Source organism: Amphibalanus amphitrite, unplaced genomic scaffold, assembly GCF_019059575.1.
Source record: "Amphibalanus amphitrite isolate SeventyFive unplaced genomic scaffold, NRLGWU_Aamphi_draft 000343F_arrow, whole genome shotgun sequence".
Classification (NCBI taxonomy): Eukaryota; Metazoa; Arthropoda; class Thecostraca; order Balanomorpha; family Balanidae; genus Amphibalanus; species Amphibalanus amphitrite.
Genome location: NW_024881838.1, coordinates 472,391 through 490,836, shown reverse-complemented (window position 1 = coordinate 490,836; position 18,446 = coordinate 472,391). Strand labels below are relative to the sequence as shown.

Sequence of the window (18,446 nt, the reverse complement as noted above, 5' to 3'; positions counted from 1 at the left end):
TTGGGCCACTGAATGGCGTAGCGTGAAATTGATTTTATCATTTCATGATTTTCGAATTCCAAGCCTAAAAATTAAAAATTAAAATTTTAAACCACGTACGGCTTACCTACAAACTTTTTACCATGTACAGGTAAAGACTGGATTGAGCTTTTTGTCATTTTGGTCCGTGGCGACACTTTTATTGGCCCAAGCACCTACAGGTAGGTAGGTAATGTCCTATTTGTTTGTTTGTTTGTTTTGTTGGGTTAGGCCCTTTCGGTCCAATTAGACCATTTCAGAGCCGGAAGGATGATAGGAATTAGGGGGAGACATTGGTCTGGGCAGGCACCCTAGTGAGTCACCGGGGCTGAGCCCATCCCGAATGACAGGCCGACCAGCTCCAAGGTACTCACTGCACCCGGCTACGGGGTGCGCTCCCTCGGGAGCAGCGGTGCCGCTCCAAGGGAGCAGCCCGCAGGGATAAAGCTGCCTGTCCAGCTCGGAGGGGTTTGCGGCGTAGAGGAGAAGGACTTCTGTATCCTGAGGGTAGAAGCACGGAACGGTGTGACTCCTAGGTGAAGTGTAAATGCATGGCTAAATCAGATGTGTCATGTAAATGCATGGCTTATAAGATTCTTAGCGTGTTTTTCGTCGGGAAAGTTGCCACTCTATATTTTTCTCTTTTATCGAAAACTGATTCTTTTTCTCATCAAATAAATATATGAAATCATGCAAAAATTATTGGATATTGATGTAAACTTCTTCCTTTACAAAATATTTTAAAAGTATTAATGTTTTGTACGTAAATATGGTTTTCACCTTAGGCAGCGCCGCGAAAGTTCCTTTTCCTGGCGTTGAAGGTAAATATTGTTGTATGTGATTGGTACGTAAAGAAATAGATATTTTGTTGATGATATGAGTCTGTTTTTTTGTTTAATCTGCTTGATCAAGGTTGAAAGATTCCCTTCCTGTAGCATTTTATTGAAATGAACCGCAGATACATGCATATTTCCCTCGTCGGCGCAATGCTGACGGTTCTGACGCATCATATTCATTTGTCTGTTGTGTGTTCATTGTGCAGAGGCCATTATTATAAAATAAAATCTGAGCCAGCTGCAATTTTTTTTCCTGAGCTGTAAAGAGGAACTGGAGGATGCATGTCAAGCACGCATGTATGTTAATAATGAAAATTCAAAGGCGGTTGTATTTCAATTTAGTTAGGTTTTTATTTGCAGCCGATAGCTTGATTTTATTTGATAAAATGGCCTCAGTTCTTGGAGCTCATTAGCTCATGACGTTTTTGGGTACATTCTGGCAGTATTTATGTAACCATGAATTTTTGTTGGACTTGCAATTTGTTGTTTCCAGGCCCATGTCACTCCACTTTTGATGACATCATAAGGGGGCCTCAGGACAATAATGGCGCTGTGCGCCACAATCGCTTCAAAGCTACTTGCCAACCGTTGCCATTTTTGAAAATATTATTTTGAAATAAAGTTACAAGTAATAAAAATATTGCAATAAAGTTGTTGATTAAATCAATACCATATCTAAAAACTTACTGTAAAATGATTTCTTCATAGTAAAAATGTAAGCTTGATGCGTTTTTATGTTGCTTTCCTGCAACTGCAGAGGATTTTTAAATCGTCTATATCTTCGAAACCGGCCATTTCTTAGCATATTGCTGATCTTTTTTATCGCTAGAAAATTAGTTGGACTTTCCAATGACAATGGTTGAGCGATATGTGTAGAGTGTCACCAACAATCTTCAAATGAAGTTAGTCATTTTTATGTTGTAAAGGAATGGAGCACCTCTTGCGAGCATCAGGGGTGACGTCACTCAGGATCTGTCTCTGATTGGTCGGTGGGGGAGTGACTGTACCTTCTATAGATGGCCTTGGTTGTTTCTGAAATGCCATTCAATTTGTGTGTAACCCCTCACTCCAGTTAATGAATTGTTTTTGCCATGCAGTGTGAAATTGGATTGTGTCCTGTTTGCAGTACATCAAGCCAAGGGGCCACAATGGCTGACACTGAGACTAAGAAGATGAAGAGGAAGCACCTCAAGCTGTATTCTAAGGCTACGTTTACCGGCTACAAGCGTGGCCTCAGGAACCAGTACGAGACCTTTGCTCTCCTGAAGCTGGAGGGAACCTTCAATAAGGAGGATGCTAAACACTACCTTGGCAAGCGCTGTGTCTACGTTTACAAGGTGAGTGGGCTGGAACACAACGCAGGGTCAGTTCAGCTGTATGCTTTTCAAGACAATAATCCAGGCCTGTACCTTTTAGAAATAGTTTTTAATTTCTACAATTAGTTTCTCTGTCTGATTTCATAGAAATCCTTGCCAGTGATACACCAAAATTCAACATACTTTACTCAAAGCAAAGTCTTGAGTGAGTATGTTCAAGGGAGCTCATGGCAACATTTCACCATACTCCAGTTGCATTCATAAAATAAGTGTTGAAATTACATTTTTCCAACTTCAGACAGTTTAGACATCTTTGCTTGATATTAGCTACGTTTCCCTGGCACAAGTAAAGCAGATTTTGCAAAATGGGTTTGGTCCTTCATAGCATTTCAGCATCATTTAAAATCGTAACTATCAGATTAATTGCTATCTAAAGCCATATATATGCTCATTTACTGATAAAAGTTAATAGTATCCAAGAAAACGTGTGTGAAATTTTGTCAAATCGATTCAGCTATGTCATGGAAATGCAGTGATTGTTTTGGCCCACTGCAGCTGGGGTGGGCGGTTGTGACTGTACCTATTCAGTATTCACTGCATCCAAAACTAGTGTATGCTGAATAGTTATGCTGAATCATCCTGCTCAAAGTGAAGTGAATGCTGAAGCTAAGCTTTATGCTCCTTTGGTTAACCCAAATTATGATAAATGATTTGATAGATTGCTATGATATTGCATGTTATTTAGATGTCTTCTAGAGACAAGGTGAAAAGTTTGATCAATGTTATTTTTATATAAGTGGTAGAATATGTAGCTGAGCTAAATGTGACATTGCTTTGAGCAGTCTAACCCTATTAATGTAATGCATGGCTGGTCAACTAATGGTATGTTGAGACATAATTGAGGTTCAGTTCCCATTAGTCTCTTTGGTACTAATTGTGATACTTAAATCTTAATTGGACACTTAACCCTCGCCCGCACATGCCATTTTCCCATCCTAGAACGCACATGGGGGGGGGGGGTGGTTGCCACCCCCCCCGCGCCATTTCGTTCCTGTTGGAGATAGAGCTTAGCGGTAAAGACCAAAAAGATTCTTTGGGAAGAGACGAATCCAATGATACCCAGTTTTACCTTCTCAGGTCAGTCATTGACCTTCCAGGTCAGGTCAAACTAAAAAATGTTGCTGTTTTGGGTCACCGTTGGATATCAAGTGCGCTGCTTATCAAATACCGATGACGATGCTGTTTTCTGGTGCCAGGCCAGCTAGAACCTCTTTGTCACACTACCCGACCAGAATTTTGCGGCTGAGGTCATTTCAGGTCAAGTTAGGTCAAGGTCAATTATATGTGTTTGTATGTCTGTGTGTGTCTGTGTGTATACTGATGTGTGCACCGATTGTTTTTGGGTCCATATTACATGAAATCATGCTCAGAGAAGCTTTTACCAAAAATGCAGTCAAAAAAATTCAAAAAAAGTAAATTCAGCTTGCCTAAAACGCAATTATCTTAGATGACCTAGGTTGACCTTGACCCTGACCTTGACCCCTGTACATCGTCGAACAACATGTTCCATGATAGGTGGGAGTTAATACTGGCAAAAAAGGCCGAAATCAGGGTGTCAAAAGCTCGCAAGACCCATGGCAAACGCAAGATGTTGAGAATTGGCCATTTGGGTCATGACATGACCTGAAAAACAAGGTCATATCTCCGAAACCAAAAATCACAGAAACTTGAAATTTTCAGTGGACGTCAAGAAAGGATAGAGGAGCAGCTATACGAAAAACCAGCGTTCTAGCGCTAAAAATGTTGAGTGCAGAGCAGAAAGACTACCTGGGGGGGGGGGGGGTGGCAACCACCCCCCCCCATGTGCGGGCGAGGGTTAAAGATTGGACAGATGTTCTATTTGAAGAATGTGGTATGACAGTTTGACGTTTGTAGCATTTCAGCATCATTACATATGTGCTCACATCATTATATATGTGTTCACATTATCGCTTTTCATATTTGAAGAATCTTATAGGAAATCTTGTGCGAGTGAATGAAATGAGCACATTGATGTTATGTATTCCTCATGTCATGACCTTCATATATATATATTTTCTTGTGTGTGCAGAAAACAGTTCCTGTTCCCTTGCTTAGATTTGTTTGTGTTTGTATGTGTGTGTGTGTTTTTAGCAAAGTATGTGTCCATGTGTGTACATTAAAAAAACAAGTTTTTTAGATATTGATCTGTTCATAAGATCTTTTATTTTAGTACATTCGAACATGAACACGGTGGTTGTATGGTACGGTTGACGTACGGCACCGATGCCTCATTGTTTCGTCGTGTTTTAGTGGTATTAATGGACTAATGGTATCTTTTCCTGTGGCAGGGCAAGAACAAGTCTCGGGTGCCGGGAGCGCCCAACCAGCACAAGAACCGCCTGCGTGCCATGTGGGGCAAGGTGGTGCGGATCCACGGCAACAGCGGCTCGGTACGCGCGCAGTTCAAGCGCAACCTGCCTCCGAACGCTATGGGCAAGACTGTGCGCGTGATGATGTACCCCTCGAGGAGCCAGTGATCCAATACAGTGACTCGACCACAGTGTGAGTCTGGCCGGGCGGCACGGGCAGAGTGGCGGGGTGTGGGCGGTGATCGGTGACCGTCGGGGTCGGGTGTGGAGAGCGGCTGGGAACGGTCCAGAGCGCGGCGCCGCCACCGTCAGCTGTTCGACACTAGGTGGCGCCACAGCAGCCAGCGAGTGAGGTGACTCTATGGCGGAACAGCTTCCCTAACACTGCACGGGAACTACGCTTAGTGACAGCCAACCAACCAACGCAAATTGCAGCACCGATATCCACAGCTCCAATAACACTCGCTATTAATCGCTTGAAAAAAATCCAGCTTACTTTTCTTTAGATTTATCTGGCTGTAGTTTTTGAACTATCGTACTGGAGGGGCATTATCTGATCAAATTATCAGACCAGATGGCGGCAATGTGCTTGTTTCGCTTATCATAATTGCTTTGTTACCTCTGTAAACTGATGAAAGACGGCCAACCTCACCAGTTAGCCGTTTTCCAGAACTCTCATGGACCGAAACATATTGATAGCCTTTAGTCGACGGCTATCCAAAGTCCTAACGTTACGCATAATGAAGCAAAATGATCACTCGAAATGGGTCCTATGATCAAACGTGTTTCTGAATCACAGCCTATTTCCAGACGGTAGGGTTACATTCGGTGGCCATGCGGCCTCATTTTCGCCATTGGGTACTTCATAGTGAGGGGCAACCTTCTGAAGTACGGTCAGAAGCCAGAAGTTCTGACTGACCTCGCTCCACTGACGACCATTGTGGAAATTCCGAGCTACTCTAAGAGCTGCCACCGGTATATCTAAAGTTACTATGAAATTTATGTTATGAAAATCATTTGCGAAATAAGGCATCTGCGTCGCACACCAATTACGCCGTAATAACGTTGGTCTAACGCTCTCTACAAACACAATTACACAATGAATCAAGCTCCTACTCTGTCCTCGGTCCGTTATTGGATATTTCTGCCTGGTCAGCAATGGTCATAGGCCCGTCTACAGATTTTGCCACGGCAATGCTTGTTGAGTAACTATTACGCCGCCATTCCATTATCCTTCATATCAAAACTGAGAGATATCTGGTGTGGCATATAAAGGCTACTGAGTCGGAGTCGCTTGGAGTCGATAGTTCTGACCGGAGTCTGAGTTAGAGTCGGGGTTAGTTTTTGGAAGCCGGAGTCGGAGTGGGAGTCACTGAAAATCCATCGACTCCGCTGCCCTGGACATGACCATCGGCGAAGCTGTTTTTCGAAGACTTTCAAACGCGGCTTTTCGTTTCTCAATCGTATCATGATACCTACACCGCAAAGCAAACCGTGCATTTTTTATAGGTTTTATGCAGGGATGCGGAGCCGTGGAAATTTCAGACGGCTCGGGCTCCGGCTCCGGCTCCGGCTCCGGGTGAAATGTTATGGCGGCTCCGGCTCCGGCTCCGGCTCCGAGTAAAATGGTCCGGCTCCGGCGGCTCCGGCTCCGACTCAGTACATCCCCTACGCAATCAATTAAATACGGGTGGAAGAAAAATTGGATTGGTTATACGCGTTACTCTTTGCCATGACCGGCTCACCGCGTCCCCGCGCAAACGCACCTCGGAGAGAACTGGCAGAACAAAGGGCTAGGAAGCGATGGCATTGGAAACGCAGTCGCCGCGAATCGGAGTTCAGTGAACCATCGTAAGCTGACACCCGTCTCGGCTGCATTGGGGGATGAGGGGTGGGGGGTGTTTGGGATGAGACGGTGCTGGGAGTCGCAGTCCACTGCACTGGTTTGAAAACAATGGCCGTCACCTGATGACTGGTCCTAATGTTCTGGGGATGCAGTAGACGTGGGGGGGGGGGGGGGAAGAGCAAACAGGAAGTTGTTTGCGTACTGTGGGGTACTGGGGATATTCGGATTTTTTCATTCACTTGATGGCCCATGACGTAAGTACCATATGTTTTACTGCCTTGTACTGTCAAACCGAACTAGGTCAATTATTTTTTTTCCTCTTCAAAAAATAAAAAGGAGCCGGAGTCGCCCCCTTTTTTGGCGGCTCCGGCTCCGGCTCCGGCTCCGGGCTATATTGTTTCACGGCTCCGGCTCCGGCTCCGGGCAAAATATGCCGGCTCCGGCGGCTCCGGCTCCGACTCCGGCTCCGGCTCCGCATCCCTGCTTTTATGGAATATTATGAATAACGCTTTTGCTGTTGATGGCAGTAGTCGGGAAACGAGTGAAACGTGAATTTTTGGGCCGAGCATCGTTAGTGGTAAAAAACTTTGTGAACGCTCAAATGTCATTTTGAGTCAATGATTTGACATCAATATTTGACATCAATGATGTCAAATATTATGCCTCAACACCGGTTCTCGATCGTTATCGTCTTATAGAAATGGCCAAATTGCCCACCCTTTAGGTACATAAACGGTCCTCACTATTGCTCGGAGTCGGGAATTTAGAGATTTCTGACTTGACCAAAAATGACCCCAGATCTCAGAGGAATGTGGGCTGTGGTAGCCTCAGACGCGCACCCCACCGAACACGGTGCGCAGTGGCGCAGCGGGCTCCCGAGCAGCCAGAAAAGGACGCCGGGCAATCACGGCTGTGGGTGCTCCCCCGAGCTGCCTGCCCGCCCTCAGTAATTGATCAGCGAAGTAGCCAGCGGACACGGACGGCGTCAACAATCAGGGCGACAGGCAGACGTCCGGATCGGCCGTGTCGAAACTGCGGTGCACAGCTGGTTGTGTTTTTCTTAGGTGAATGTCCATCCGTTCCTTGTTTATTTCTTGAAATTTCGATGAATGTTAAGTGTATACCTACAGAGGCGGATCCAGCTCAGAGTTTTTTTGGGGGCAAACCATAACAATTTATCGATTCTTTCCATGCATCGTCCATAGGCGTAATGTTAAAATTCTGCCGTTGGGGGGGCAAATGCCCATTTTGCCCCCCCCCCCCTGGATCCGCCACTGTATACCTACGTTTTTAAACCGGCATGTCAAATATTATCAGCCTTGATTTGGTGTCTTTAGTAGGATTTCAATCCAAAAGAGACTCCTCTGTTCTTTTCAGTTTTCCACACAATAACACATTCTACGCCAGTACCAGGCTGGTACTGTAGTTGTGTTGTGTTGTGGCGGCCTCCTGCCTGGCGGTACCGTGGGCTGTGAGCCACGTGCCGCACTGCAGTTGACAGCTGCCGCCGGCTGGCCGCCGACCGGCAGAACTTATACGGCCTTGCAGTCACCGGCGGCGCCGCTGAGCGTGTGGCATTGCGTTTCGCTGTCGCACGGTATATAGAGAACTCGCTGTCGCTTATGTGTTAAATACCAGTAAAACGCCTTTTGGGCGAAGAACGAGCGAGCGAGATAGTGAGCCCTGCACGTGCGGAAGGGCGAGAGGGTGCTTCCAACGGGCTTGCGCAAAGCACCCTTCTAACCGGTCGCTAGCGGTGTGCCAAATTTGAACGCAATCGGCCCAGCCGTTCCTGAGATCTGGAAGCGGCATTCTGCACGTGCGCACGTGCAAACGGGGTCCAAAATGACTTTTGCACGGCACCCTACTAACTGGTCCCCAACCGTATACCAAATTTTAGCGCAATCGGCCCAGCCGTTCTCGAGATCTGGAAACGCCCCCTGCACGTGCGCACGTGCAGTAGCACCCTAACCTCAACACACGGGAATGCATTGCCTGGTGGGTGCCTACCTGTATGCCAAGTTTCAGCAAAATCGCCCCAGTAATTACCGAGTTACTGAAATGGGAACAAATTTGGCACCTCTTATTGTTGTATTTTGCACGTGCACTGGGGGTGACCCACATGCATCGAGAGTATCCTATTTTGGGTAGAAGGGATGCTGCTACCCTACAAAAATTACCGCAAGTCAATCGCCCAAGCGGCTGCTGAGATATGAGCCTCTCAAAATCACTACTTTTGCAAAACAGCTTGAACACCCTTGACTTTTCACGTGGCACGTGCCACGACGGTCACTCAGATGTATCAAAAGTAGTCAATTACGGGGTAGAAGGGATGGGGCTACCCAACAAAAAAGACCGCAGGCCAATCGGTCCAGCGGTTGCTGAGATATAAGCCTCTCAAAAGCGTTACAGGCCGGGCCGGGCCGGGCCGGGCCGGGCCGGGCCGGGCCGCTCATACTGAGATTTTTCCGTTATATTGAAAAGACTCACTTCGCTCGCTGCGCTCGCTCGCTCGTAATAACTGCTCTCACTGGAAGCCGACTCCACTCTTACTAACTGGCGTGGTGGCAGCGTTTTCCCACGTCCTCGAACAGTCGGCTCTCCATTCTTTTGGCCAGTGAGCCTTGCTTTAAAGGAAAAGGGCCACCTTCGTGAAATATGAAGATATCGTTGTTTTTCATTTTGACATTATTATTCTTCATTTTCTTTTTAAAACTGGTGCCAGAAGTGCACGATTCGCGAAAAAGTATTTAAAACTATTTAACATATTGGTACTATGTTGATACTCTCTACGGCACCTACTTTATGATGGCATAGCGATGACGTCACACTCAAGCCAATCAGCGTTCAGAAGACAGACTCGTCGGATTGTGTCAGATAAGCTGATTGGTTAAAGCTGAGCTGGTTGGAGCTGATTGGTAAAAAACCAAAGCCTCGCCGCGGGTGGCTGTATTGTCGGATAAGAACGCATTCCTGGGATAAGGACGCATTCCTGGCGTATTTTCTTTTAAAATTGCCGATAACTACGAATGGAGGCCGAAACCGGCCGTAAGGAGGTAGACGGACAGGTTTTCGGACATGGGCTACAAGATGGCTATCTCAGTTTCAATCCCCATGTTAAAGGTGGCCCTTTTCCTTTGCATTGTAACGGCAGTTTATTAATCAGGATGGCGGCGCGTGCTCCAAAGCAGTGGCCGCTGACTCGACACGAAACTATAACGTCCTTTGAAAACTGGCGCCAGAACCTGGAATACACATTGTCACTGGATCCGAACTTCTCCAAGTTCCTTGAGAGGAGTGTCACCTGGTCAAAGAAGACTGCTGACAACCCGCTTCGTGGCTTCACGGACGATTCGGACTGTCCCAGAATCGCTGCGGCTCACCGCCGTCCAACGGGCTGCCCAGCTGGAGCTGATGCTCGGGCAAATTGCCAATTTTTGTCCCGTCATTTCAAGGAACACGATCGTCAAAAATTCAACTAGCCTGTCCGCCATTTGGCAGGCGATTCGTCTACACTTCGGATTTCAATCGACCGGTGCACACCTGCTGGATTTTGCTAGCATTCGCCGCGAGCACGGGCGACCGGAGGACCTATTTCAACGTCTGATGGCGTTTGTGGAAGATACACTTCTCACCACAGATGCCGGCATTTCCCACCACGGCGTGCTGCCCTCGACGAATGAAGACATGTCACCAACCCTGGAGAATCTGGTATGTCTCCACTGGCTAAGTCTCCTTCACACCGGTCTGCCCGCCCTGGTCAAGCAACGGTACGGACCGGAGCTACGCTGCCGCACACTGGCCTCTCTCAAGCCCGAGATTAGTCAGTCCCTCGCGTCTCTGATGGACGAACTGCGCTCTGCCGAAGATGCCCAGGTGTTGCGCTCAGCCGCCGCCAGCTTCAGCCGCGCGCCCTCCCGGCCCGCATCCACGGCCGGCCGGACACAGCCGCCTGTTGGAACCGCCGCCGGTCAGCCCCGAACCGCCGCTGCCGCCGGCCGATCCGCCGCAGCCGCCGCCGCGGGCGGCGACCGCCGGACTCAGCGCCCGGCCCGCTCCTGTGCCCTGTGCAAGGCGGCCGGCCGCCCGGAGAGCGACTCCCACTTCCTGAGCCGGTGCCGCTTCCTGCCTGCGTCTGACCGACGTTTCATGGCCGGTATCCGACTGATCGCCGGCTGTGATGTCGACGCCGACTTCGACGAGCCTGAGGACGACGATCCAGTATCTCCCACTCCAGCGGACGAGCACGTACGTAACGACCTGAGCGGCTCTGCCCGTCGTGTACAGCCCCATCCCTCTCCCTACCTGCCCGTGCACTGTGCTGAGCACCCGCTCCGTGTAACGCTGGATACCGGGGCCGAAATAAACCTGGTTCATGTCACAGTCGCGTCGCATATCGGTGCCTCAGTGAAAAGGTCGACACAGACGGCCCATCAGGCTGACGGCCATTCACAACTCTCTGTCGTTGGTGAAACAACCCTGTCTCTGACTCGTGGGGCTCACGTGCTCACTCTCCATGCCCTCGTTGTTGAAAGCCTTGATGTTGATGTGCTGGCCGGTACGCCCTTCATGTCACTGAATGACGTGTCAGTGCGCCCCGCTGATGGTACTGTGTCTATCGGGGATGATGTTGTCTTTCATTACGTCAATCCGGCTCACAGCGCCCCTGACCCCTCCGCCCGCCGTGTCCAGTGTCTGGTGCGGTCTCCTTCCGAGACCGTCACTGTGTGGCCTGATGATTATGTCGAGCTCGATGTACCGGACATGGACCGTGACTCGCTGGTGTCTGTTGAGCCCTGGCAGCCGTCCTCCCTCGGTGACCCTGATGCCGACCCATGGCCCCGCCCAACAGTGACGTCAGTGGTGGCCGGTAAACTCCGCGTTCCCAATGACACCCGATCTCCCCTGCGTCTGAAAAAGAACTCCCATGTCTGTAAGGTGTATGCGATGTCCCGGCCCTCTTCTCTCCCCGAGTCTCTACCGTCCTCTCCCGCCCCCCGGGCGCCGATTCAACAACCGGGATCCGAGTTAGTCTCCATAGACCCCCACGGACTCCTTTCCGACTCAGTGCGCTCGGACTTTGCCTCTGTGGTCGCCGACTATGCTTCCGTCTTCGATCCTGTCTTCCCTGGTTACAATGGCGCCGTGGGCTCCATTCACGGGGTGGTCAACATCGGTTCGGTCGAGCCGCCACAGCGCAAAGGTCGTCTTCCCCAGTACAACCGGCAGCGCTTGACCGAGCTCCAGTCTAAGTTCGACGAGCTTGAGTCGCTCGGCATATTTCAGAAGCCTGAGGATCTAGACGTGCATGTCGAGCACGTTCATCCGTCCTTCCTCGTAAACAAGCCGGGTGGGGGCACCCGTCTGGTGACCGATTTCACCGCTGTGGGCCGATACTGCCGGCCGCAACCCTCTCTTCTACCCGATGTAGAGTCAACGTTGCGCACCATTGGCGGCTGGAAGTATATGATTGTTACCGATCTCACGAAGGCCTACTTTCAGGTACCGTTGTCGCGCGACAGTCTCAAATACTGTGGTGTCGTGACTCCGTATAAAGGTGTCCGCGTCTACACCAGATGTGCCATGGGTCTCCCCGGCTCAGAGTCCGCCCTAGAGGAGCTTATGTGCCGGGTACTTGGTGACCTGATCCAGGACGGTCGGGTAGCCAAGATCGCTGATGATCTGTTCTGTGGCGGCGCCACACCCGAGGAGGCTCTCTCAGCCTTTCGATGTGTCCTGCAGGCGCTGGACCGATCGAACCTCCGTCTATCTCCCTCCAAAACTGTGGTCTGTCCTCGTTCCGTCACCATCCTGGGCTGGGTATGGTGTGAGGGCCGTCTTTCGGCCAGTCCGCACCGTATCGCCACTCTAGCATCGTGCGAGCTCCCACGCACTGTGAAAAACCTGCGAAGCTTCATCGGCGCCTATAAGGTGCTCGGCCGCGTCATTAAAGGTGCTGCGGCCCTGCTGTCGCCCCTAGATGCCGCCTGTGCAGGCCGGGAGTCTGCCGAGAATGTCTCGTGGTCTGATGAGCTCCGCACCGCTTTCACCAGAGCTCAGTCCGCCCTCAAGAGCCACCGCTCCGTCGTCCTGCCGCGGTCCTCGGACCAGCTCTGGATTGTCACCGACGGGTCCTGCAAGTCGCACGGTGTCGGTGCCACTCTGTACGTGACCCGCGGTGACCGTACCCTCCTGGCTGGCTTCTTCAGTGCTCAGCTTCGCAAGCATCAGCTACGCTGGCTCCCGTGCGAGATCGAGGCGCTCGGTATCGCCGCTGCCGTCAAACACTTCTCACCGTACATCACCCAGGCGACGTCTCCTGTCTCCGTGCTGACTGACAGCAAACCGTGCGTGCAGGCTTTCGAAAAGCTGGGGCGGGGTGAGTTCTCCGCCAGTCCCCGGGTCACCACGTTCTTGACCACCATCAGCCGGTACTGCCTGACAGTTCGGCACCTCGCGGGGTCCGCCAATCTCCCATCAGATTTTGCCAGCAGAAATGCTCCAGTCTGCACAGACTCATCTTGCCAGGTCTGCTCGTTCGTGTCTCGCCTTGAGGAGGCCCCAGTCCGGCAGATCACTGTGAATGACGTCATGTCTGGCTCCTGTCGGCTCCCATTCACAGGTCGTAACTCGTGGCTTCACTCCCAACAGGACTGTCGGGATGTGCGACGTACTAAGGCTCATCTCTCCCAGGGCACTCGCCCCTCCCGCAAACAAACCAACATCCGCGATGTCAAACGCTACTTGCAGGTCGCGTCTCTCTCAAAGGACGGCCTGCTCGTCGTGCGTCGTGATGAGGCCTTCGCCCCAGCTCGAGAGTGCATAGTAGTCCCCCGCCAGGTGATGCCTGGGCTGTTGTGTGCTCTCCATCTGAAGTTCAAGCATCGTTCTCAACACCAGCTGAAACAGCTGTTCTTGCGTTACTTTTATGCCCTCGATCTTGACTCTCATCTGGCGACCGTGTATGACGGCTGTCATCCATGTGCCTCGCTCAAGCGCCTCCCACCCCCGCTGGTAGTGAGCTCCACCTCACCGCCCTCTGCTGTCGGCGTTTCGTATGCCGCCGACGTGCTCCATTTCGGACGCCAACTGATTCTGGTGGTGCGCGAGAAGGTGACTTCCCATACCCTGACCTGTTTTATCAGTGATGAGCGCGCCTCCACGCTGGAGGAAGCCCTGATTTCCTTGTGTGTCGCTCTGCGTGCTGTGGATGGCCCGCTTATAACGGTCCGTGTGGACCCTGCCCCCGGTTTCGTCGCTCTCTCCGACAGTGAGGCCCTACATCAGGCGGGCATCAAGCTGGAGGTCGGCCGGGTTCATAATCCCAACAAGAACCCATGCGCCGAACACGCCATCGGCGAGCTCCGTGGTGAGCTCAAACGCGCCCTTCCGGAGGGCGGCCCAGTCTCTTTGTCAGCTCTAGCCATGGCCACTTCTCGATTAAATTCACGTCTACGCCGCGGCGGCCTGTCAGCCTTCGAGAGGCTGTTCTCCCGCGATCAGTACAGCCATACTGCCCTCAGCACCTCCGACCGCGAACTCATTGCCGAGCAGCAGTCCTCCAGACTGCAGAACCATCCGTATGATCACGTATCCAAAGGTCGTACTCACAGTCACGTGCCTCCGTCAGTTATCACACCCGGTGTGCTCGTGTACCATGCTGGTGATCGAGATAAGGCTCATGCTCGTCCTCGGTACCTTGTTACCAGTGTTGATGGAAACTGGTGCCGAGTGCGAAAGTTCGCCGGCTCGCAGCTTCGCGCCAAGTCGTATAAATTCCACGTGAGCGAATGCTACACCGTGCCGACCATACCCGCGCCACTCGCTACCGCTCACTCTCTGTCTGCGTCTTCGTCCGATGAGGACGAGCCCTGTCCCGTCACCACGCCGCCCCTGGGGTGTCCTGTCCCTGCGGAGATCTCTGGCGGCGCCCTCTCCGCGCCGGGTCACTCCCCTCCAGCGCAACCGCCGCCTCCCGTAGCGGCGCGACGTGATAGGCGCAACATTCGACTGCCCCGTCGGTACGATGACTATGTACTTGATCCCTGGTAGCTCCGATTACATATGTTTTTGTCTCGTTAGGTCTACACACATTCTTTTGGTTGTATGCACTTGTTGTTGCGTCTGTGTTCCGTTCGAACCGGTTTCGGTTCAGTTCTCTGTACAACTGTTATGTTTCTGTTTAGTCAGGAGAAAGAAAAGGCAGTCACGCCAGTACCAGGCTGGTACTGTAGTTGTGTTGTGTTGTGGCGGCCTCCTGCCTGGCGGTACCGTGGGCTGTGAGCCACGTGCCGCACTGCAGTTGACAGCTGCCGCCGGCTGGCCGCCGACCGGCAGAACTTATACGGCCTTGCAGTCACCGGCGGCGCCGCTGAGCGTGTGGCATTGCGTTTCGCTGTCGCACGGTATATAGAGAACTCGCTGTCGCTTATGTGTTAAATATAACTGCTCTCACTGGAAGCCGACTCCACTCTTACTAACTGGCGCTAGGACACTCCGATTTACATGCTGCTTCGAAGGACATAGGCGGCGGAACGGGGAGGGCACCGGGGCACCGTGTCCCCCTTTGATTTAGGCATTTTAACATTAGCCCTATGGGCGATGCATGGAAAGAATGGGACCAAAAGTCGGCAGTGCCCCCCCCCCCTTAATTGAAGTTGTTCCGCCGCTACTGTCGAAGGAAGTCCTACATTGTTTCAGAATGAGTTCATTTTTAGGGATCGGGTACGGGGACCCGCAGTTGCTACTGTGTAGTCGACTACAGAATGATGTTCGACTCCTCAGAAGCTATCAGTTGACGGCGGAGCGCTAAGTTGTGCCGTTTATCACGCAATTAAGCGTGTCGACTGTGAGCATTGGGACAAAGCTATAATTTGTGAACTCAGCCCGTTGATGCGGCACAGCCTACCGCTCCAGGCAAATAATTGCCTGTGAAAAGTGGAACATCATTCTGTAGTCGACTATACAGCGGTCAGCGACCCTGAGTACCTAAATTGTCCCAGCACCCTCGCAGGGAACAACGGTAAGCTGTCAGAGGGCACACACAGAAAACCTCAGCTGCTCTTGTACACGGCCCGGCAGTCGTTATATATAATATATAACGGCAGTCATATATATGTTGCAGGCACTTTAGAAAATCAGTCATTTTGTAAAATGCCTAGGCATTTTACAAAAAGACGGCTGTTTGAAAAATGACTGAACGCAACCAGGCTTTTTTCAAAATGGCTAGCCTTTTTACAAAATGACTAGGCATTTTGCAAAATGCCTGACCAGCATGGAACGTAGATCTCAGTACAGATATGGCCAACAGTTTTTGGACGTCTTCCTATACCCTATAGGTACGTGTTCAGCTTGTAGCTGATCGATTTGAAGCTCTGTGATGACGCCAATGCTGAGTAACGACCACGTTGAGTTGCAGACTCGGCTGTAGCATAAAGCATTGTTTAGTTAACGCTGTAAAAACTCCCAAGTATATCAACGCCGTTCATGTTCTGCCTGAAACTAGACCTAACAAAACCAGCCGGAGACCGGCCCTAGTCAATAGGCAGGCCCGGTTGATGTACAATTACATGTAAACGAATGAGTGTAGTCTTTGTTTGATTGTGTCTTTGTTTGACAGCTTTGAGTACCTACTTGCATGGTCCCAGTTAAAAATATCAAGCTCCACATGGGGACAATCATCAGGTCGCTTGGCGTAGGACGAGAGCGTTGGTTTCAGAAGACACGAACGCCTAAGTGTGTGGGATCGAATCCTCGCGACCTCTAATGGTTTTACAGATACAGGCCGGCATAGGGCCAGTCGTTTGTTGACGCTCCAGATCGATCCGATTTTAAATCCAGCAGCGTCGCTGACGTGGGGGTTGGAAATGTCGCGGGCCTGCACTTCTCAAAATAGAGAGAGGTAGGTATGGACTTCCCACTGCTGGACTCCTCTGGTCATAATGCTGGACTCCTCGGTCCACCTACACGCTACCAAAACGTATATAATTAGGTACTCGCATCTACAACACGCTGCTCAGTCATTTTGTAAAATGGCTAGGTATTTTGTAAAATGCCTAGACATTTTGCAAAATGACTGGAGAGTCAGTCATTTTGTAAAATGCCTAGGCTTTTTGCAAAAAGCCTGGAAAATCAGGCATTTTGCAAAATGCCTAGGCATTTTACAAAATGACTGATTTTCTAAAGTGCCTGCAACATATATATGTTGCAGGCACTTTAGAAAATCAGTCATTTTGTAAAATGCCTAGGCATTTTACAAAAAGACGGCTGTTTGAAAAATGACTGAACGCAACCAGGCTTTTTTCAAAATGGCTAGCCATTTTACAAAATGACTAGGCATTTTGCAAAATGCCTGACCAGCATGGAACGTAGATCCCACTACAGATACTATGGCCAACAGTTTTTGGACGTCTTCCTATACCCTATAGGTACGTGTTCAGCCTGTAGCTGATCGATTTGAAGCTCTGTGATAACGACAATGCTGAGTAACGACCAGGTTGAGTTGCAGACTCGGCTGTAGCATAAAGCATTGTTTAGTTAACGCTGCAAAAACTCCCAAGTACATCAACGCCGTTCATGTTCTGCCTGAAACTAGACCTAACAAAACCAGCCGGAGACCGGCACTAGTCAATAGGCAGGCCCCGTTGATGTACAATTAGGTACATGTAAACGAATGAGTGCAGTCTTTGTTTGATTGTGCCATTACGGACAAAACTGCATTATGTATTTGGACATTAAAAACACGTTCGAATTTGATTATAATTTCCCACTCCTCTCTCATCCTCATATTTTAACACGCGCAGTGGAAGGGGGGGCGGATCCCGCCCACCCCTCCTGTTTTTCGCCAATAACTCGCGCCGCAAGGTTTTCTTTAGGTTTTCTTCCTAACTTTTCTTTGGAATAAAAAAGCTCTCTGATCACAATGAATACTAAAGCAATAATTAACAAAACACGATTAATTTTGCTCTGTGGCAACAGCTTTGAGTACCTACTTGCATGGTGGTCCCCTCCCAGTTTAAAATATCAAGCTCCACATCGGGAGAATCATCAGGTCGCTTGGCGTAGGACGAGAGCGTTGGTTTCAGAAGACACTAACGCCTAAGTGTATGGGATCGAATCCTCGCGACCTCTAATAGTTTTACAGATACAGGCCGGCATAGGGCCAGTCGTTTGTTGACGCTCCAGATCGATCATTTTAAATCCAGCAGCGTCGCTGACGTGGGGGTTGGAAATGTCGCGGGCCTGCACTTCTCAAAATAGAGGTAGGTATGGACTTCTCACTGCTGGACTCCTCGGTCCACCTACACGCTACCAAAACGTATATAATTAGGTACTCGTATCTACAACACTCTGCTCAGTCATTTTGTAAAATGGCTAGGCATTTTGTAAAATGCCTAGGCATTTTGCAAAATGACTGGAGAGTCAGTCATTTTGTAAAATGCCTAGGCTTTTTGCAAAAAGCCTGGAAAATCAGGCATTTTGCAAAATGCCTAGGCATTTTACAAAATGACTGATTTTCTAAAGTGCCTGCAACATATATGTTGCAACATATATGTTGCAGGCACTTTAGAAAATCAGTCATTTTGTAAAATGCCTAGGCATTTTGCAAAATGCACGATTTTCCAGGCTTTTTGCAAAAAGCCTAGGCATTTTACAAAATGACTGACTCTCCAGTCATTTTGCAAAATGCCTAGGCATTTTACAAAATAACTAGCCATTTTATAAAATGACTGAGCAGTGTGTTGTAGATACGAGTACCTAATTATATACGTTTTGGTAGCGTGTAGGTGGACCGAGGAGTCCAGCATTATGACCAGAGGAGTCCAGTGGGAGGTCCATACCTACCTCTCTCTATTTTGAGAAGTGCAGGCCCGCGACATTTCCAACCCCCACGTCAGCGACGCTGCTGGATTTAAAATGATCGATCTGGAGCGTCAACAAACGACTGGCCCTATGCCGGCCTGTATCTGTAAAACTATTAGAGGTCGCGAGGATTCGATCCCACACACTTAGGCGTTAGTGTCTTCTGAAACCAACGCTC

At 49.9% G+C, this 18,446-nt stretch overlaps 2 protein-coding genes across 2 annotated transcripts; both read left to right on the top strand.

The window, feature by feature from the left end:
* The first annotated feature begins 1,953 nt into the window (after positions 1–1,953).
* Positions 1,954–4,751, top strand: LOC122389094 (60S ribosomal protein L35a-like). The gene is made up of 2 exons (XM_043380785.1): positions 1,954–2,191; positions 4,540–4,751. Exons 1-2 carry the CDS (start codon positions 2,003–2,005, stop codon positions 4,726–4,728), a joined length of 378 nt encoding a protein of 125 aa, XP_043236720.1. The 5' UTR covers positions 1,954–2,002; the 3' UTR covers positions 4,729–4,751.
* A 5,244-nt stretch (positions 4,752–9,995) lies between these two features.
* LOC122389093 lies at positions 9,996–14,500 on the top strand. The gene is made up of 2 exons (XM_043380784.1): positions 9,996–10,654; positions 13,678–14,500. The coding sequence occupies exons 1-2, from the start codon at positions 10,013–10,015 to the stop codon at positions 13,678–13,680; spliced, it is 645 nt and encodes a 214-aa protein (XP_043236719.1). The 5' UTR covers positions 9,996–10,012; the 3' UTR covers positions 13,681–14,500.
* Positions 14,501–18,446: the final 3,946 nt, after the last annotated feature.